The 21,810-nt window shown below is 32.5% G+C and overlaps 5 protein-coding genes and 1 non-coding gene across 13 annotated transcripts in view; 2 read left to right on the top strand and 4 right to left on the bottom strand.

Annotated features, from left to right (window-relative positions):
* The window catches only part of LOC125063522, a 63,433-nt gene extending 58,854 nt beyond the window's left edge, over positions 1-4,579 (bottom strand). The window contains exon 1 of the mRNA XM_047670007.1: positions 4,190-4,579. Coding sequence (XP_047525963.1) covers positions 4,190-4,241 — 52 coding nt within the window. The 5' untranslated portion in view covers positions 4,242-4,579. The remainder of the gene's footprint in view (positions 1-4,189) is intronic.
* Positions 4,580-5,307: 728 nt separating this feature from the next.
* LOC125063523 (UDP-xylose and UDP-N-acetylglucosamine transporter-like) lies at positions 5,308-8,081 on the top strand. The gene is made up of 4 exons (XM_047670008.1): positions 5,308-5,658; positions 5,791-5,912; positions 6,061-6,325; positions 6,643-8,081. Exons 1-4 carry the CDS (start codon positions 5,494-5,496, stop codon positions 6,994-6,996), a joined length of 906 nt encoding a protein of 301 aa, XP_047525964.1. The 5' UTR covers positions 5,308-5,493; the 3' UTR covers positions 6,997-8,081.
* LOC125063524 (RNA-binding protein 1) lies at positions 7,109-9,911 on the bottom strand. 4 transcript variants are annotated; one of them, XM_047670010.1, is made up of 5 exons: positions 9,783-9,911; positions 9,463-9,671; positions 8,824-8,886; positions 7,600-7,824; positions 7,109-7,340 (listed from the first exon to the last, which is right to left on the bottom strand). In XM_047670010.1, the coding sequence occupies exons 2-5, from the start codon at positions 9,669-9,671 to the stop codon at positions 7,334-7,336; spliced, it is 504 nt and encodes a 167-aa protein (XP_047525966.1). In that variant the 5' UTR covers positions 9,783-9,911; the 3' UTR covers positions 7,109-7,333. The 4 variants fall into 4 exon arrangements, with proteins under 4 accessions (XP_047525966.1, XP_047525965.1, XP_047525967.1 ...); XM_047670009.1 differs by having other exon boundaries at positions 9,787-9,911; XM_047670011.1 differs by having other exon boundaries at positions 7,678-7,824; positions 9,787-9,911.
* Positions 8,993-9,128, bottom strand: LOC125048512. Its single transcript, XR_007116834.1, has one exon. It is a non-coding gene; the product is annotated as a small nucleolar RNA SNORA53 (small nucleolar RNA).
* Positions 9,912-10,155: 244 nt separating the features above from the next.
* Positions 10,156-12,754, bottom strand: LOC125063432. The gene is made up of 2 exons (XM_047669860.1): positions 10,492-12,754; positions 10,156-10,407 (listed from the first exon to the last, which is right to left on the bottom strand). Exons 1-2 carry the CDS (start codon positions 12,256-12,258, stop codon positions 10,156-10,158), a joined length of 2,019 nt encoding a protein of 672 aa, XP_047525816.1. The 5' UTR covers positions 12,259-12,754.
* Positions 12,755-19,321: 6,567 nt separating this feature from the next.
* Positions 19,322-21,810, top strand: part of LOC125063780 (neuropathy target esterase sws) — a 33,260-nt gene continuing 30,771 nt past the window's right edge. For 4 of the 5 annotated variants that reach the window (XM_047670401.1, XM_047670399.1, XM_047670402.1 and 1 more), the window contains exon 1: positions 19,322-19,533. In XM_047670401.1, coding sequence (XP_047526357.1) covers positions 19,432-19,533 — 102 coding nt within the window. In that variant the 5' untranslated portion in view covers positions 19,322-19,431. The remainder of the gene's footprint in view (positions 19,534-21,810) is intronic. The other variant, XM_047670400.1, reaches the window with a different exon arrangement.

Here is a 21,810-nt window from a genome sequence, read left to right as displayed (position 1 = left end):
GTACTCTATGATACATAGCATAGCTCTTAGTATACAGCTAATTGGTGTACGAAGTAGGGCATGTCTCTGGGAATTATTGTTTCGCCGGGAACCGATTCCAGGAACTTAAATTAACCAAGCCATTAACTTAAATTGACCATTCAAAGATCTAGAAAGAGGCTGTCGATATAACATTGCTTGTAGTCTTAAATTTACAGTTAGTATTTAATAGGTTCTCTTTGCTTCAACCTACCGTGTGATTTCATGAAAACAGCCTATTTTAACAATAGGTATTTGAAGATAAAAGAACCTGTTATCTACAAAATTAACTTGTTTTTACGTAGAATCTAATTCAAATTAAAAAGTAATTTACGTGGGTAATTTAAATGCGAAGGACATATTAAAAACTTGGTTTAAAACGAAGTTTAAAATAAAATGTGTTATCTAAAGTCAACCAATGAAAAATTCCGACCCGTTATTATAAGAATTGGAGAATAATTTATATTAACCGTCAAATTCTTTATATAATATAAAACGTTTGGTTTTTTTCCACAAATTTACATACTGTGTTGAGGTTCGCTTTTATTGTAAACTGCCCGGTCTTAGGCGTAGGAGAACACCAGTTATGGGGACCACCATGCATTTTTGGTGATTATGCCATTAAATTGCTTACGTGAAACGTTGGTACTTTCAACACAGCGCCGTCTATTAGAATTGCGACTATCAAATAATTTACAATAAAATAATATTGCGGGTAAAAATTGAGATGTAAGCTATCCTATCTTTTAAGTTAGATCAAACCGCACAAGGTGTGATTTCAATATTTGATTGAAATCGGTTCAGTAGTTTAGGAGTCCATAGCGGACAAACAACGTGACACGTAATTTATATATATTAACATATAAGCCGGACTTTGACTTTATTTAGTTTTGTTGTTGTAGTTTGTATAATGTTTAAGACCCTATCCCAGCACGAATTGCTGTGTCAGTGTCTCGGGGTGTCTGCGGGGCGCAGTTGAGAGCTGGAGCATTGGGGCGCGCCGGCCCGTAATAACAATTAGTTATGTAAAACATTAAATTAATGTAATCTTATCAATTTTTTTTTAATGGATTACTTGGCTTGCGATAAATATCGTGTAAATTTCAAAATCATGCTCTATAAACATTTTCGTCATATAATGAATTCAAAGTGTCAAAAATTGGCTGTTTGGATTTTTTTCTTTCAAGCGGATTTATTTAAATCGTGTATCGATCGATAATTTCATATGTACTGTGGTAACTTTTGTTTTCTGTTTATGTTTTCTTATGTAATATATATAATGTATATGTGTAGCCCTAAGATTAAATATAAATAAAAAGCCGACTATATAAATTATTGTAACGGCAGCATGACTGACACTCCTTACCATCAAAATGATATAAAAAACCAATACTTAAACAACAACTGACCCAGTACGTCATCATTATTTCCCTCCACAATGTCAGGCACAAAAGGCTGCTAAGGCTCAAGAGTAAAAAAGAAAAAACCCCATCTGAGACCCTGACCTCGTTCTTGACCCATAAAGGGGTGTAGGGCTACTGGATTACCATCAACACGCGCGAAAGGAACTAAATCGATGCGAAGAGCAAATAAAAGTATGAAAAGTAAATTTCATCATTTCACATGTTTATTGGCCTGTAAAGTTTCAAGTGTGCCAACGAACGGTTTGCAGCTAACTGTCCTTAGTGAGAAGCATCACGTGAGAAGAATTCGTTTCATACATACTTATACAAACTATAATTTAAAAATTTAAAAAAGTAAATCATTACCATGATATTATCAGTGGTATATTTGTGAAATGAAACTTCTTTAGTCGCATGAGGGTAAAATTTTTACACAGATTTTTAGATAATTACTGAATCAATAATCGGTTAATCGTATTCTCTTCCTATCATACAAAATTCTCTTGATTATTGTAATGTATGAAATAGTCTATTTTTACCCTGTTATCTAGGTGCTCAGCTTTCAAGTGCGAATATATCACTGCAAGCACTTTCGTGATTTATAACTAAGTCACGATTAGTTTCAGTTATTAACAGCCAGTAAGTATTGGCTCACGATTTTTTTATAACCGGAAGAAAATATACCAACGACGTGAATACTCAAGTACATAGTAATCAGTGGCGTAACAATAGGGTGGCAGAGCTGGCAAAATACCACGGGCTCCTGACCCAAGAGGGCCTCTACCCAAGAGATATTATGTTCTATGGATGAATGTGAAGTCTTCAATACGCATTGGGCTAGCGGGGACTACAGACCATTCCCTCACGCCTAAGAGAGGAGGCCTATGGCCATTAGTGGGACATATACAACGTGTAATTGAGTACGCTGAAAATCTCGAAGTTTATTCAAACTAAACTGAGTATGGACGATTGTTACTGATAGGGCCCCATCAAAAGAATTGCCACGGGCCCCAGATGGTATAGTTATGCCACTGATAGTAATGTATTTGATTAAATGGAAAACTAAAAATTCTTACAACCATTAAAATCCATACTACGAGGACTACTTCAATTGTTTCTAAATACTATATTGCAAAGCATAGAACATATGATACCTTTAATCTTCATACAGTAAGCACCGTAAAGATAATTTCATAGGAACTCTGCCAAAACTCATTACGCAGGAAAGAATATTAAAATTCGTTATTTAAAGACTTTTGTAAAAAAATATTGTACATTAGCAACTAATATTTTTATTTTATATAGCTTATTTTTAAATATTTTCAAAACGATGTACATTACCCTCTAAAATTTCTCACTAAGTGAATGTAATTCTTTGAGAAATAATTATGGAACTAGCATATGCGGAAAAAGATATCAAACTGATTAAACTGTATTCAATTGAAACTGTGGTGGTTTTTAGGGTGATATGTGTGTCAAGTTTCTTCATTACGTAAATCGTGTCGATTGGAACCTTTGGTGCGTGGCTCCAAGGTCCTTGAGACAGCAAAAATAACAATCGCTCATGAATGTGCGAAAACCTGACGTGCTTTCTGATCGATTCAACGTGAGACTGCAAGATGTTTACAGCATAATGTATAGGGCTAAAATAGCTACTATACAACGCCGCTTTCTATAATAAATCTCGTGTATTTTATATAGGCACCACAGCTTCAGGATTTAAGTTTTATGAAAAAAATTAGTCGATCTGAAAGAACCACATAACTGCATTCATCAAATATTTCTTTATTCCTAAAGGGGATTTATTTCTAAGGCTTTAGAAAATGTGAAATAAGAACAGATAAAGTGTATAACGTATAGTGTTCCTAGAAAATGAATGGTTTAAAAATAGTAGACGTAAACAATACCGAAATACCCAGTTGGCAAGGGAGAGTTGAATTTGAATCAAAAATAAAGACAATGCTCAGACAGTATGTCTACAATATACAAAGACGCTAGGTCACTCTTATTTAATATGACTGGCTTGATACAGCAAGCAGATACAAATTTATTTGAACACCTTGGGATGCCTGAAAATTAGGACAATTAAGGCAAAATTTTCGTATATTTCCGGTATAATATACAAACAAGTACTGGCGATATTGTATCCCTTACAATACGTCTGTAAATAGGCTGAAAGCGTTAAGCAAAAAATAAGTCTGAATTGGATATTAATACTATGTTAATGCAATATTAAGTCGTGGTTTTGTAACATAGTAACTACATGGATGCAATAGCGAGTGTAGTATACGGTGAGCTAAATATAATTTCACCCTCGGATTTGAATTCAAAAATTAGCACTTCGTGTGTCACAAATAATATTTGAATGTTCATTATTAAAACTAATAATAATGCTTTGTTTTAAAAGTCAAAATTACACGGTTGCTAATCGCACGGACGCGAGTCCCTACAAGGTTTAGTTTTAGTTTTAAAAATTAAATAAAGAATTCAATGAGTTTTTGACATATGGGATACTTAGCGAGTGTCAATTCTGAATAATACCCTAAATTGATTGGCTCTGTACTTTTGAAATTTTGGTAATAATAACAACCTACCTACATTCTACAGAATGTAACACAGTTGTATCCCACACTCTTTATTATCAAAGCTTGTATTTGAAGGGAAACAATTAAAATACTTTACTAAAAAAAAATTTAACTCGTCAAGATTGGTATTTAGCAGTCTATATCTTAATCTGTAATGTAAAGAGTATATATAATGTAACTTACCTAAGTTTAATGTCTGTATAACTAATAACAATACCACTAGATATCTTAGCATTTTTCTAAGTATACCATAATATTGTACACTCTCATAGAATTAAAATTCAAGACGGTTTGCATCGTGCAGTCGTATCAAAACGCGAGTAAAAGTAAAAGTAACAAAAGCACAACACTTAGTTATTTCACACAAAATAAAACTTTTGAACTTCGCGTAATATTTTAAAAAGTAACTATTTATCGAAAATGTTTAATTAACAACCCGACTTAGAAGAAAAAGAGTCAACATTTTGGCGCGAATTATTTGCACCTCAACTTATTTAAACGATCGGCCGTACGCCGCGTATTATGCCGTCTACTCTGATTTCTGAAATCCTTATTCGTTGTCTACTGTCTTGTGCTTGTCGTTTAGTTTGACAATGACTGATTTTTGTTAACGACATTTGACTACCTCCACAACTCTATAGTACTGTCACATGTCTTATCGTGACATTTTAGAGCGTAACTAATAGTTAATGATAATTGACATCAAATATTGTTAATGTTCTAAACACATAAAATATATTAGGACGAACAAATCTGGAATATGGCTAAATAAACTAAGACTTAGGCCTATCTTAAAGTAAATGAAGGTCTTTATGAACAGATTTGTCTACGCTTCAGCAATTAGCACTAATTAAAACTCGTATTATCATAATTCATAGTATTAATTTTAAAACACAGCTGAGTTATTAAACTCTTATTAAGCCCACAGATGTCAAACTAAGGCTAACGATCATACTTTAAATCTTATCCAAGGTTGTTTTTCTTAAGTTCAATCAGTTTTTTGTTTGATTCCAACTTGTAAACGTAACATCTCGATCCTATCAGCGATTAGAACGTAAATTTCACCATTGCATGCTTTTAAAATTTCACCATTTCATTTACATTTAAAATTTAAACAATGGTCATAAAATAATATACTATAGTAAAATACCTAAATTAGATTACATTCAAAGTACATTGTCCGATATCTATCTATCGAAATCCGATATTTAAAAGGCTTTATTAATTCGATTCAGATTACAACCCTAATTCTAGTTAATCTGTGCAGTGTGCAGTGTACGTTGCTATTTGTAATTTGTTAACTTAAATCTATGTGGATAAAACGTAATATAAGTTTTTTTTATAGTGTATGGGCACTTAACATTAACAGTAATAAAATGCAGTTTAAGTACAGCAGCCTTTGTTCTCGGTGACATTCATACAATCTTCAGTATCACTGGAGAAAATAAGTTTATTTGACTGAATATTAAATTCCACTAACAACAATCATGGTCAGCCTTAAATCAACATTCAATCTCTTTTTCGGGTGTTGTTTAAGTGCATTTTTAATGGAAATAATGATCTCTAAAAATCCAAATTGCGCAAATTTAGTAACATTCCTCCAATTTCTTTGTATAACTTTACATGGATTGCTGAAGATCAAACACAAAGTGGTAAGCAGTGACATACTTTTTCACCTAAAAATTATTTGTTGTTATGTGTAGAAAAGTATACTTTTTTGTTGTTTAATTAATGTAAGTTAAAATATATATATTTTATTGAAACTTAATAATTATTTTTTACAGTTTACACCTAAAATACCTCTTGGGCAATATTTTGTTCTTATTAGTTTGTTTTTTGTAACTAGTGTGGCAAATAATTTTGTGTACGCTTTGCATGTAGCATCCACACTTCATATGATAATCAGGTAATTAATTTTTCACAAACCCAACCACAAATATGTTATTCATTCCACTATCTAGATTTTTGCTTTTAATGCGATTTTCTGTTGCAAATTTTGTATGTTTTATTTTGTTACATAAGATCACAAGATTGACATTATTTTATTATTCAAGGTCAGCTTCATCACCAGCTAGCATGTTAGTTGCATGGTTCGTAAAAAACAGAGTGCCAAAAGTCAATGCAATAATTGGGTCTGTTATAATTTCAAGCGGTGTTACTATTGCAATGTATGGCGGGGCTAAAATAATTGAAGAAGAAACTAAATTCCTACATTGGTGTATTGGTGTTGTGATACTGTTGACAACTCTTATTACTGGTGCTTTTACTGGCCTACAGCAAGAAAGATTGTATGCCACATATGGCAAATTTCCTGAAGAGGTAAGTTGTGTTAAAAGTTCTAATAGGATATTATGTCCTATTTAAAGATAAGATTTAAAAAGAAGACTTAGCGTGAACTATGACTCCCAAAACATTTTTGACCTATACCTGTCAGTCCTAGCTCAGTTTTGCCTTGACATATTACGAAAAATATAAAATGTTTCCAAATTAAACCATTCCCTATCAGAAAATCAACAACTCTAAGCAAAATCCTGGGTTTGTAGCATTGTTCATTATTTGAGCTGGAATCAAGTTTGCCAGATAGTTACCAATATAAAGGTTTTAGAGTTTTTAGCTAACTGTTATTATTGTTTCAGATGCTGTTTTACACACATGCAATACCTCTACCCTTGTTCCTGATAATAATGCCAGAGTTAGGTGCAATTGCACTTAGTCTTCCATCATACTTGTGGTATATCCTAGTTTTAAACATTATAGCACAATTTTACTGTGCGAATTCCGTCCACATTTTGGGCACTAAGGAATCATCAGTCACAGTAACTTTTATATTGACTGTGAGAAAGTTTGTTTCACTTATAATTTCATCTGTAGTTTTCAAGAATAGTTTGACAATTTATCATGTAGTTGGAACAGTACTTGTAGTAATTGGAACTTATTTTTATTTCTTTGTTAATAAGCAACAACCACTTAGTAGTTCTAAGAAGAAATAGTAATATTTTATACAATATATTTTTTAAAGATCTGATTTTGATAAATGAATACCTTGTATTGAATTTATTTTGTCGAATTTGTTTATTTTGTTTATACTGAATAAAACTATTGTTTTATATTATATAAATTTTTTAATTAAAATTCCTTAACTTAAGTCCCTACTTAAAAAGATTACAGAATGTATAATAATAAAAATATACAATAACACTAATGTACAAAAAGAAATTGAGTTATAGTAGCTATAAACAAGGAAATGATATCTTTAAATAACTCTCACACACATTTTTGCTCTAGTTCAAAACCATGGTCCAGTTCAACAAATCACTTGTCATCTTTTCAGTATCTGAAAGTAAAAAAATATTAATAAATAAAAGTCTGTTGATATTTAGAAGCAATTGTAAATTATATTTACCATAGGTTTGTACTTTACTACTGACTTCATAACATATCTTACTTTAACTAAACTTTTATTAGGAAGTACCAGTTTGAAATACCCAATTGGTTTCCAGTATTCAATCCTTGTATTTATTATCCTAACAAAATATTTTAACTCTTTCTATAATTTGAAGAATCATTGCTCAGATGTTGATGCGCTAACATACCTGTTCCTACTATTTGATCTGCTACGTGGCTCAATGGAGCGCCTTGGTGACGGTGACCGACGGTAGGGGCTATTATACCTGCTCTTGCTATCTGAGCGGCTGCGACGATCACGGGAACGAGACCGGCGAACAGACGGTGACCGACGGCGCACGGAGGGTGACCGACGAGGTGAGCCTGATCTGCCACGCGAGTAAGAACGCCGTCGTGGACTGCGACTGCGGGTTCTGGAGAAATAACATTTTATATACAGGTATATCATTATAAAACCTTGCTGCTCTGTAATATGTGGACTATTATAAATTGTATTTAGTGACATCAAAAATTGTTTTTATGGATTAGATAAGTATTTCATTAATTAAAGCTCATCTTATAACGTTATCAACCATTTCTCTTCACTATCAGTATGATACATTAAGAGATCTATGTTTAGATACTAACATCCTGTAATGACCACTAGGCATACAGGCTAGGCAGTGCTAAGTATAGGTTTCAAAAAGTACCGAGACTGATGAGCCTTGTAGGTCGTCGTGGCTGCTGTGGCCGAAGGGGACATAATCTTCAAATGATGTTTTAACCGCAAGATTCGCGAAAAAATTAGTTGAGCGCTGTTGTATTTCAATTTGGTGCCCCATTTAGTGTGCTGGCAGTGAAGCATCGAGGATCGCAAGGATTGGTTCCTACTATGTGTAAGTCCTTAAGGAGGTCGGGGTTAGGTGATAGCTGTCATGAGGATAATTGGGCCGCTGATCGCGGAGGCTTCGGCGCGTAGGTTGTGTTCGCAGATGGTGGCGACGGTCGCGGAAATAAAGCCGTAGTTGTGAAGAGATGTGGTGTGTTGGTGGTTGGTTGATAAAATGGACCTGTAAACGTTCCAACACCCACCACATTTAGTGCTGCCTTGATACTCATTTCTGATATAGCAATATCTTATGGATTTTAAAAGCAATAGATGAGCAATTCAAATATGGCTAAGATAGTAAAATACATTTTTGAAAATATTTATAATTTTTTTAACAAAATATTATTCTTGTACACAGATAGTTACTACAGCTTTTTTATCTATTTAATAATAATGTAATCTAAATCTATAGGAAAAATTATAACTTTTAAGATAGGATATGAATATTGGTTTTGATGTAACTACAACTTGTAAAGTATTGTATAAAGCTTCATATACAAGTTAATAGGAAACATTTTGATGTTATTTTTATAAAACAACTTACCTGCGGTCCCGTCGTGTTCTGCCATTTGACATTTCCACTCTTATTCTTGTACCGCAGCATCTCCTGTAAGTATTTTAAAGGTCAAATAGACTATTTGTTCAGTTATTCCCTTGCAGTAGGTGTTTTTTTAACTATACAATAGTTAAAAAAACATGAATATTGAAAAATATTGTTCCCCATTTTAAGACTATTGAACTTTTATTAGAAAAGCCCACATTCAGTCTTAAAGTGGAGGTACCATGCTGTTGCACACTTATGACTCAAGCGTTTCACATCGATAATGAAACGGATCTAAGGAGCGTGCAAATTCTGTTTATAAAAAAAAAAAAATGACTATACTTAAAGCATGGCAGTAAGCAACATGTGATTATACTAGGAGGGCCAAATTTACGTAATTCGAAACGATGAACGGCGTCCTATAAATTAGTACGCCATAATAAATAGGCTATATATAAAATTAAGCAGCCGAAGTATTTGCACATTATAATGTACCTACAAAATATTTCTTCAGCACCAAGATAGAAATCAAGATGGCGGCAGTAGGCATTTATGATAAACTGTGATGAAATTGATAGGCTAGAGCAATTGTAATTTATATTCATACTACATTACTCAGTATTTATAAATTTAGATACTTACGTTCCATCTAAGCCTCTGACTGCATCTTCAGCATCACGTGGATCTTCGAACTCGACAAACGCGAAACCGGGCGGATTCCTTGCAACCCATACGTTTCTGATGCTACCATATTTAGAAAATATCTTCTCAATTTCATACTTGGATGCATTGGTGCCTAAGTTTCCCACGTACACTTTGCAAGAAAGATCCCATTCTCGATAACGAGACATCTGAAATAGTGCACATTACAAAATTAATGAACGCCATATTGAATCGAAAATTAATTATAGTGCACCGAGACAGAACGTTAAAAGTGCATTGAGTTCTCGCGATATACCTACTTACTTTTTACCAATAAAAATCACGAGATGAGAATACTTTTAAACACTTAAATGTTGAAATGAAAAAGAAGTAGAACGCAAGAGTTTTTAAATCACGAAAATGCACATGCGATCACTAACCACGTAGTCAATTCCAATCAGTGCTTCCAGATCCCAAAAGTAAAATTACAGTGTTGCCAGCTAAAAATATAGTAGTTTCTTAAAACAATACAGCAGATTCCAAATTCGATTACAGTAAAATTACAGTAAAAGTTTGCTTAAATATTAAAAGAAAAATAAGATGCTGTATTAATTTATTTGTAAATAAGTATAAGTAAGTAAGTTATTCTAAAATAATTTCCTCATGATTTTGATAAATTTTTGCATTCATCTTCTAAATCATTTCATTACTGGGATTAAATTTGACGCAGTTTTCAGAATTTCGACGAATGGCTTGCTGAGCTAACATATTTCCTTTAATAGTGTTTGTGATAAGACAGTTCCTCTGCTTGGTTTTTATATTATTAATTTCACTAAACTTGCGTTCGCACTCAGCGTTTGAGTGAGGCAAAGATAATACTTGCAGCATAAATCGAGGCAGCAAATGGAATTTAATGTCTCCATTGCTATCTTTCATTTGAGATAACTGAAATAAAAAACAAATTTATGAATGTGAACATAAATATGTGCAAAATTATGTAAATAGAGTTCTTATATAATTAAATTTTACCTGATGCCAAAATAAGTCTGCTGGTTGACTTGTATTCCAATGTATATCATTCGCAATAAAAATCAAGTTTCTCCATTCGTCATCTAACGTCTGTTGATCATTTAAAGTTGGGGGTTTCAGCCTTGGTAACACTGGGTACAGTGAAGACAAAGACTGTTCTCTATTATCTGATAAGCAAGAATCAGGATTCAACTTTGCGATTGAGCTCAAAACTGGGTCATTTAAACTGTATCTTTTCCGAATGCCCACGCATGCTTTAACGATAAAGTTGAGGCATTTCTGTTTCATCACTGTAACTTCTTCGGTATGCGCATGTAGCTCTAGGACAGCAACTTGATTAGCAACACCCAATCCTAGGTATATATCTTTCAGATGTATGTAATGTTGACTATTAGTAGGGTCAATTGCGTCGAGTGGGGTGTTTTTAATATAATTTGGAGTTATGAATAACGATAACAGTTCTCTGTATAGCTCAGTCATTTTGTTATGGGCTTCAATAATAACGGGATCTTCACTTTGAAAGAATACGTTAACGCGGGTAAATTTTGGCAGCATCCAACATAAAAAATAAAAATATGCCTTGATGATGGGATCATTCAAAAGATTGTGAATGTCTTGGCAATCCTGTTCTTCTAGCCATTTATCGTCATAATATAATCGCAAGGCATCCCATTGCTCCATGATTCTGTTCACAACACTGGACAGCGACAACCAACGCGTTTGAGCTGGACGTAGAATTTTGTGAATATTAGTGTCCGTAAATACTTGAAATTCTTTTAGCTCTGCTTGACGTTTGTTACTATTTTTGAAATAATTGTAAATCAATCGAGTCAGTTTTTCTGCATCATGAGGCAATTCTTTACAAGCGTCTGAGGCACATAAATGTAAGGAATGGCATAGACATTTTAGCACAATAATACCTGGGCACAATTGTCTAAACCGTGAGGACACTGAATTACGACAGCCCATCATAGTATTACAGCCATCTGATCCAAATCCGATCATATTTTCTAAAGGTATATTTCCGTCTTGAAATGATTTTATTATTGAATTAAATAATTTTTCAGCCGTAGCTGAGTAATCACCAATCCGTCCAGCATTAGTATCATTAAACATTTGAATAAGATCCCAGAATCGACTTACTATACGCCCTGAACTACGATCATAATATTTGACTACAATACACATTGTTTTCACACTGGCAACATCGGTACTTTCATCTACCATTATAGAAAACTTTTCGCGTTTCAAATCTGCTACTAAACATTCTCTTTCAGAAGCTCCGATGACGTTGTTTACTACTGCTTGTAATTTAGTATGCTTAAGATTAATGTTACTTGCAATTTTAGAATCCGGGAAAATTTTTGGAAGTAAATCAACAAGATGGTCCATCACTATGTGGGATATTTTATGTTCTGCCATAAAGGCCGATAATTTAATTTCCGCAATTTTTCGTCGCTCATCATCACTTACACGTTGCTGACTCTTAAAAATATTATCAATGGTACGCACATTCGGTTGCCCAGGAAAACGAAGTTTATGTTTAGCACCTTCACCGTGTCTTTTAATAGCACCTAGATCGGCAGTTAATGAAGAATCGCAGACAGTGCAAAAACATTTATAAGCAGATTTTTTGTCAGGTTTTAGCCACTTACGAAAGTCTTGGATTTTAAGCCATTCCTCTCGAAATTGTTGCCGATATTTCTTTTTTGCACTTGACGGACCAGCAGCGCCACGAACATCACTTTCTTCACTACTTGAGCCCATTTTTACAATTATATAGATTTGGTTTAATTTACGCTATCCACAAGAATTAAAAAGTCTTAATCTGAAATAAATGTATGTGCTCGCTACAGTAGCAAAGCAATAAAACCACACGAAATACGAATCAAAACGTAATGAATGAGATGGAAAATACAATGTTGCTTTGTCAGACAGAGACGGTTAGTTTTTGCTAAGCGTTAGTTCTGATTCATTGGGGAATTCCCCGCACGTAAACTATAATATGTAGGTAACAATCCTACTCTACATTGTCTATAGATAAAGGTCAGGGGTTCTGGGTTCTAGATTAGGTTGCAAATTTATATTTCGTATTTTCTAATACGTAAAACGTATTAAATTTGATAATTTATATGAACGGAAATTAAATACAGTATTTTCATACACTGTATTTTATCATTACAGTATACAGTAGAAAAGTCTAAAATACAGTAAATCTACTGTAATTACAGTGAATCTGGAAGCGCTGATTCCAATTGATTATTGAATGAAAAATTGAACTAGAGAGAGTATGGAGTGGTATAGACTATAGAGTATAAACTAGAGCTGCTACTGTCTACTAATATCACTCAGAGTGATTCACTCTTCATTTCAAATCTGCCGCTGCCCGCTGGCGTTAATGCTTTCATGCTTGTTAATCATTATTTAGAGATGCGGTTTTTGACGTGACATCTTATAATTTGATTAGAGCCGTCTGCACGCATGAAAAAACATGACGCATGCGGCGTTACCTGGCTCTTGACGTATGCGGCGTTACCTCGCTCTGAGGCGTTCCATTTAAGGCTTGAAGTGCAAGCGCGAGAGCGCGGAACGAGCGAAAAAGAGGCACAATCGGCCTCCGCGTTCGGCAGCATTCGTCCGTTAAAAAAATTACATAATTGTATTTATGCGTACAAATAAATGTAACTTGATCAATTTAATTGTGATTTCCATTTACCTCCTTCTCTATATCCATACAAAATATCTATCTATAAAATTGAAATTTTCTTTTGAAAAATGCAATTCCATGAGTATTTTCTTGTTGTCACATTCAAATATCGTCAGTAAACCGACTTTACAGACAACCGATTGTAGTTGTTTGTGTGTCTGATAGGATAGAGGCGCCTACAGGACGCCCAAAAAGATCAGTCATCGCAGTCAATGGACACCCATTTTAGTGAGTACGTTGCCGGCCTTTGAGGGAGTATGCACTTTTCTTAAACAATTGGAGGTCGTATTTCCCAGGACTTTTTCTTCCAGATGATTGCGGGATTGGACTTCGGTTTTGTGAAAGTACGTTGCCTGGTTGGGAATGTATTTTTAGAAGGAAAAAAAGCCTAAAATATATACTCTACTTCAAGTGATAGTCAACGTGTTTTCTGATAAATGTAATCAGTAATCAGTAATCACAGAATTTTTTATATAATTCTAGTCTATAGATAATGTCATAATGTTACTTTTCACCAAAGTGCACCAATACAAAAATCCAGTTTAATGAAAATTCTCAATGGTGTCTAATTGCCTTAAGTGGTTTTATATAGAAATTAAGTGAATATTAAATAAATAGATAACGGAAGGACAATTGACATTGAATTGAGGTCTAGTGACAATTTCGAAAATAATAATTCTGATTATAACTCAAGTTAAAAACTTATCTATTGAGTATAATGCAAACATAATTGTATATATATAATAACCAAAAAAAGTATATAAAAAATATTTATATTAAATTTTATTTGTAAAACCTAAAAATTGTACCGTGTTACATTCCGAATCCATCACAAATCTCTTCACACAGCCCACATTACTTTTGTTGATTGGGTGCATGACTGTTGTTTATGGTTTGACCTTTTAAGTTTTAGAGAGTCTTGGCGGGAATTTGAAAAAGCGCGGTTCAATTTTTTTTCAAAATTGTATTTTAATTAAAATAAATATTATTTCTTTGTAAATAACAGTATAAATTGGCAAATTAAATATAAATATAGTGAATAAATAATTAAAATGGAAGGAAACGAGGGGGGCGGGTTTGACCCGCCCACCTCAAAAAAGAGACCACGACGGCGGTTAGAAGATCTCCAAGATGTTTCTGATGCTGGCGGCGGAGGTGGTGAGAAAGACTCTTATATGGCATATCGCAAGCCCAATTATAAAAGGTTATATCCTGAAAATTCTATTAACACAGAATTTAAGGTTTTCATTCAGAGCAAAAATATACAAGACAAGCTGGGAAATAAAAGCCCAATATATTTGAATCAGATATTTTCCGATATTAAAGGTGTGGTGGCAATAAGGCGTATTGGCGCAAATAAAATTGTTGTGATCTTCAGACAACATAATACAGCTAACAATTTGATAAATAATAACAGCTTTCTTGATAAACACGAAATGAGAGCATATATTCCAGCAGCTCAAATTGAGAAAACTGGTATTATCAGATTTGTGCCCACAAATATTACAAATAGAGAACTATTTGCTAAATTAACTTCTACAAATGAAATAATAGCAGTTAGGAGATTTGTAAAAAAAATAGGTAATGAATTAGTCAGAACACAAACTGTAAGTATCACATTTCTGGCAAATACTTTACCTGAAAGTGTACAATACGACTTATTTTTTTATAGAATATTTGAATATGTTCCTCCTCTGCAACAATGTTTTAAATGTCTTAAATTCAATCATTTTGCAAAAATATGTAATGGCAAAGAGCGTTGCTCTATTTGTTCAGGTGAACATTCCTATAAAGACTGCAATAAGCCAAATGAGATTTGCTGTGCTAATTGCAACGGACCTCATTTAGCTATTTCTAAATTGTGTCCCATTAAAATGAACAAAACATTAGAAAAGAAAAATAAAATAACTTATGCAAGCGTTGCCATTACAAAAGATAATGATGAGTTCCCTCCTCTTCCACCACGCTCCAACCCTATAAATAAAAAAGTTATTAGTGTAAATAATAAACCTAATGTAAAACATGTAAATAAATCTGTAAATAGTATTAATGATATAAAATTACAAATAATTGAAAACAGTGATGTACTTATGGCCCTGGTACAAACACTGGTTCAAATAGGTAATAAGATTGATAATGAACCCGTCACTGCAACTTATATAAAAGATATACTTATTAAGAATCTGTCAACATAATGGATACACAACCATATATAACACACTCTCTACGTATTGCGCAATTTAATGTTCAAGGTGCAAATAATAAAAAACAACTTCTTACAAAATTCTTAAATGAAAAAAATATTGATATTTGCTTACTAAATGAGACATGGTTAAAAGAACACCATTCTTTTTATATTTCTGGTTATAATTTCTACAATAAAAATTCAAAAAATCCTCGTAATGGTGTAGGAATATTAATTAAACCATATTTGAAACATAATGTCATAAATACTACTTTTTATGAAGATATACAGACAATAGCCATAAGTATATACACAGAAAATACTAGTATATCTATTCTTTGTGTGTACTGTCCTCCGTCCAGTAGGAATATAAGAATGAATAGATTGCACAATATTATAAGAGGATTACCAAAACCTATTTTTGTTAGTGGTGATTTCAATGCACATCATATTGCTTTTGGATGCCTGTCTACGAAAAGTCGAGGCAATAACTTATATAATATAATTGATGAATGTGATTTATATATTTTGAATAATGGTAGTTTTACTACAGTAAATTATCCTACACGCAACCCCTCAGCAATAGATGTAAGCTTTGTTAGTCCACAGGTGGCTCCACTTTGTGAATGGTATGTACATGATGATGCTATGGGTAGTTATCATTATCCAACCATAACAAACGTTACAATGTGCATTGAAAGATACACAATTAATAAACATGTTGACAGATTTTTATATGATAAAACAGATTGGACAAAGTATAGCGAATTGTCTGGTTTGGTCTTCCATGACATGATGGTTAGTGAAGAGAATCCAATGAAATCCTATGATGAGTTTTGTAGTCGACTTAATAAACTCAAACTAATGGTAGTTCCTAGATTCACTAGGACTAACTTTAGGAGTAGACCACCAGCCCCCTGGTGGAACAGTATATGTGAACAAGCCGTTATAAAATCATATGAAGCCCTGAAATTGTATAGAAACAATTCAACAGAATATAATTACATCAACTATAAAAGATTAGATGCTTTAAAAAAACGCACTATAAAGGAGCAAAAAAAAATCAGTTGGATTGGTTTTTGCAATAGTTTCAATAGAACTACACCCATCAGTCAAATATGGAATCTCATTAAAAACTTTAAGGGAATCAGAACTGGTAATAAATCATATAGGGATGAATTTGTACAGCCACTTTTAGATAAGTTATCAGATAATAACAATTTACTTGATTCAGATTCATTAGACAATTATTTTAATATTAACAATGAGAATCCTCAATCAACATTTTTACTGGATTCTTTTTCATGGTCTGAACTTTTAATGAGTATACAATCTAGAAGAAATACTAGTCCTGGTTTAGATGATTTTCCATATTTATTAATAAAACATTTATCTGAATCCGTAAAAAAGATATTTTTGAATATTCTTAATAATCTCTGGCATAAAAAACTCATACCAAGTTCATGGAAAACTCAATGTGTAATACCTATATTAAAACCAGATAAGTCACCTGAACAGATTAGTTCCTATCGTCCAATCTCGTTATCATCATGTATTGGAAAAATATTTGAAAACATGGTAAAATCTCGACTTGACTGGTATGCAGAATCCAATAATGTCATACCACATATTCAATATGGCTTCCGTAAAGGAAGAAGCTGTGCCGATAGCTTCATTTCTCTGATATCCGACCTGAAAAATGCAAAAAACAATAAATTACACACAGTTTGTGTATTTTTAGATGTGCAAGGTGCATTTGACAGTGTGGATCCTGGCATACTGGTGAAGGTACTCAGTAATTCTGGTATACCAGGACAATTATCTAAATGGATTTATGATTTCCTTAATAACAGAATACTATATGTTAGGCATAACAATATCTTGTATGGACCTAGAACTGCATCAAAGGGTACTATACAAGGTGCAACATTATCGCCCTTGTTATATAACTTGTATACTTGTGAGATATGTAAATATGTGAATACTAAAAATGTAAATATACTTCAATTTGCAGATGATTTAGTGTTGTATAGTTCTGATGTAAATTTAACAGTAGCCATTGAAAATGTTAACACTGGATTAAAGCAGTTAAGTAATTATTATCAACACAGATTAAATTTGAAAATAAATGCTGCCAAAAGTAATGCCATGATATTTGGAAAGGACACACCAATAGTGGATGTTGTATATAATGGTGATGTCATTCAAAGAGTCACCTCACACAAATTTTTGGGTATTATCATTGACCAGAAGCTGTCATTTGAAGAACATATTAAATATGTATCTAGAAATGCATTAAGAGGTGTTAACATTTTAAGATGTCTAGCAGGTGTTTCATGGGGTGCAGATCCCAAAATACTTTCTATATTATATAAATCTATTGTAAGAAGTCATTTTGATTACAGTTCTCTGGCTTATTTAAATAGCACTCATACACATAAATTGGATATATTGCAGAACAGGGCTTTGAGGATCATATCAGGAGCAATGTGTTCGACTCCCATAAGGGCCATGGAAGTCGAAACTAATATTATGCCATTGATATTGAGACGTCTTATGCTTACAGAAAGATACTGTCTGAAACTATTATCATCAAATAATTTACAAATTATAAACAGGATAATACCTCACCCAATCAATATAGATGGTCCTCTCACTTCACCAAATGATCTTCTGACAGGTACATCTCCAACTTTGTGCCAGATCTTTACAGAAATACAATCTCATTATTCAAACATCAAAAAACATTCTCACTGGTCGTGTTACACTCATTCATACAGTTGTATCACACATCCTATTACGATTCTATCAAATTCAATTGAAAATAATTCAGACTTACTGGCTTTCAAAGAAGAAAATAACAAGTACTATACTATATATACTGACGGCAGTAAAGGCAATGATTTTGTGAGAAGTGCGGTATATGATTCCCAAAAAGATGTTGCTCAAAGCTTTGTTCTAGATAAAAACTGCTCCATATTTACAGCAGAGGCATATGCAGTTTTTGCAGCTTTAAAATCGATTACTTCTATAAACAATTGTAAATATTTTCTAATTTTGACAGACTCTTTGAGTCTTTTAAATAGTCTTAAGCATGCTACTCTTAATAATTTTAAAACCAATTATATTCTCTATTTAATTAAAGATACTGTCTTGCGGTTGTATAAGAAAGATGTAACTATTGCCTTTATGTGGGTACCCTCACATAAAGGTATTACTGGTAATGAAATAGCAGACAAAGCTGCATATGAAGGGATTAACACTCTTAATGTCAGAAATGTGGTACATGTTCCTATGACCGATTATTATTATAATATAAATAATTCAATAAAAGATATATGGGCAAATTTATGGAAAGAAGATCAAAAACTTAAAGGAAAATGGTATGGAAGTATACAAGAAAATTTACTGAGAAGACCCTGGTATGAAGATTATGAGTTGGATACAGTTAGTCGTGAGTTCGTTACCACAATCAACAGATTGCGTTTTGGTCACAACACTACACCCGCACACCTCGCTAAACTTAATATTATAGATAACAATGTTTGCTCTTTCTGCACTAACGAGATCGCAGATATGAATCATATTTTTTTTAAATGCCAAAACCAAATTTTCATTTTTAATAGACTACTATTAGCAAGTGAAATAATGGAAGTTAGTGATCCCTCCCGCCGCCAGTTGTGTGATTTGCTCAAAAACAAAAAGTGTTATAGTGCATTATATAAATACGTTAAAAATACTGTAGGGAAGATTTAAGAAAACAAGTGGAATGTTGGAATAAGAATAACATGTGAAATTAAATGAAGGAAAATAAGTGAAATTTAGTGACCGAAAATAAGACTTGGCTTAAAGGTCTCGTTACCAGGCCATAAAATTAAAAAAAAAAAAAAAAAAAAATTAAGTTTTAGCTCTGTAGGCACTAGGGTCTAGGCACTAGGCTGTCAAATAACAGCTGATCACTCGATCTGTGCAGCTGATGCCCGATGTGGGCTAGGGCTGTTTTGTTTTTTACTTGAATATTTGATTGCATTTTAATATTTATATAAAAATGGATGTAGTTGGGCTACTTAATAATATAAATAAAAAATCAGACATGTTTGCTGTAAAAACTTGGACGTCGGAGTGGTCAAATAGTTTCCAAGAAAATCAAGTAAGTTTGATATTGATTTTTCTCAATAATTTGTATTGTTTACTCTTTGTTCTTTGTCTTAATTACTTTTGTATAAAGTTATCTCATAGCACATTTTTATATATAAGATAAGTGGGGGAGTCGTTAATAATAGCTAGCTACTACCCTTGAAATCATTCGTCAACTGTCAGTAATTCATTCTGCTTGCTATGAAGTTTATGAATTCTGCTTGGCCTTTGTTATGCGATTATTGAACTAACAAACAATTTATGGGCGAGAATTGATAGAAAATTAGTATAAAACAAATCAATGAACATAGTTTGTCTTAGTTTTCCTAGATAAATTGTTTTTAATGCTTTTTGTGATAAATTAAATACGCAGCAATTTTCTAAAATAATTAATATTAATTATTTTATACTAAAATTTTAGCACTTTCTGCACTCTGTTTGTATTTTTGGAATCTAAACATGCCACACTTTTTTTATATTACCTTTTGTAAAGAACTGATAGCCATATATCTTTTTAGAATTTCAAAGATTCTATAATTTGTCATTAGTGTATTTTACAAGTCAAAAGTGACCCATCAAATATAAATTCCACGGGATCTTCCTTCTCTGGCTTTTTGCCCTGCAGGGCCAAACAGTTGGTGGCTTTCTTCTTCCACATATAAGAAGCCTTTATTTAAGTAAAATACATTATTATAAAATTAGTTTTTGTTATGATTTGCATCGTAACTTTCATTATAACTATATGTTTGTTTTAATTATGGTTAAGTTAGACCTTAGGAAATGCAATAATTAGAACACATTTCTTTTTATAATTATTGTATTTTTGCACATTAGTGGGTTCAATTAATAGAGACTAGGTAGTGTATTTGACATTTTGTTATGTTAAATATTCCTTAATAAACTAGGCTAGGCTAAGATTCCGCATAATATATATTTTTCAAAAGGTCACAACTTTGTGAAATATATAGTATTTGTAATTTCCCAGACTACTAGTCCTAGTAGTCCTTTCGCAATACAAAGACGCGCAAGGACACAAGTGTTAGTTTTTCGCGCGACTTCAAAGTGATTGGTTGTTTGGCTTAACAATGTTATATGCGGTATGTGTAGTGCTTGTAAATGAATGTCTCTGTGTTTACGTTGTAGCAAAGGTTATCTTATTATTTATAAAGAATTTTAAATGTGTTATTTTTTATAGCCTTAAAAATGCAACAAAATTAAAAAAAGCTTTATAACTTAGGCACATAAGAGAAGTGCAGAACCAAGTAACCTAAGAGAGTGTCTTATCACTGTGAACAATTTTCGATCAACTAAATGGTTATTGGCGCAGACAGATTTTATATATTCCTTCTTGTGAGATTTTGTTTTTGCTTATCTAAATATTATATTTTACTAGCAAATAATATACCGGCAAACATTTGTTTTGTCATGTATATTATTTCTAGGAAACCATTGTTTCCTAGAAATAATATTTTTTAGTTAAACTAAAAAATATTATTTAGTTTAATAAATTATTATATAAAACAAAAATTATTATATAAAACATTTTTTAGTTTAATAAAAATAACTATCTACAATAATAAAAAATAGGGATTGATCGTAGAGGGGTGAAAATTAGGGGTATGTATTTTTTGTATGGTGTATCATAAAAAAATAAAATCAAAAAGTTTTGTCTACAAAATAAAACTATAAATGTAGGGTTGGGACCACCCTTAACATTTAGGGGGATGAAAAATAGATGTCCGATTTTCAGATTTACTGAATATGCTAAAACAATTTCACAAGAATCGGTCGAGCCGTTTCGGAGGAGTATGGGAACGAACATTTTGACACGAGAATTTTATATATAATACCATATTAATCCTGTTTTTATCAAATGCTTTTTCGGTTTAAGTGTGACTTAGTTTAACCATTTCGTTTTAACACCAGATTGTGATCAAGCTGTTTAGTAATCTCGATATCACATTGCTACTTCTACCTGAAGTTTGAACACTCGAACCATTCTTCAGATATCATTTAATTCGTTGATAATAAACCTAAAAATGTAATCCCGATACTATATTTTTGCATTAAAAAATTCTCATGGTTGAATATTAAGATAGGAATTCAGTCTTTATCAACTACGAAGTTAGTCTTGATGACATTGACCATATTTATCCACTGACCTTGTTCTATAGAATATCGTTAGATAAACATGTTCCGGAAATACGCTAAGAAGAGAAGGCTATTGATTAATTATTAATTGGTATAGAAAATGTGAACCTGGTGTTACCTGTGTAAGCCGTTTTTCTGA

This window comes from Pieris napi, chromosome 3, assembly GCF_905475465.1.
Source record: "Pieris napi chromosome 3, ilPieNapi1.2, whole genome shotgun sequence".
Lineage (NCBI taxonomy): Eukaryota > Metazoa > Arthropoda > Insecta > Lepidoptera > Pieridae > Pieris > Pieris napi.
This window is presented reverse-complemented; position numbering and strand designations above follow the sequence as displayed.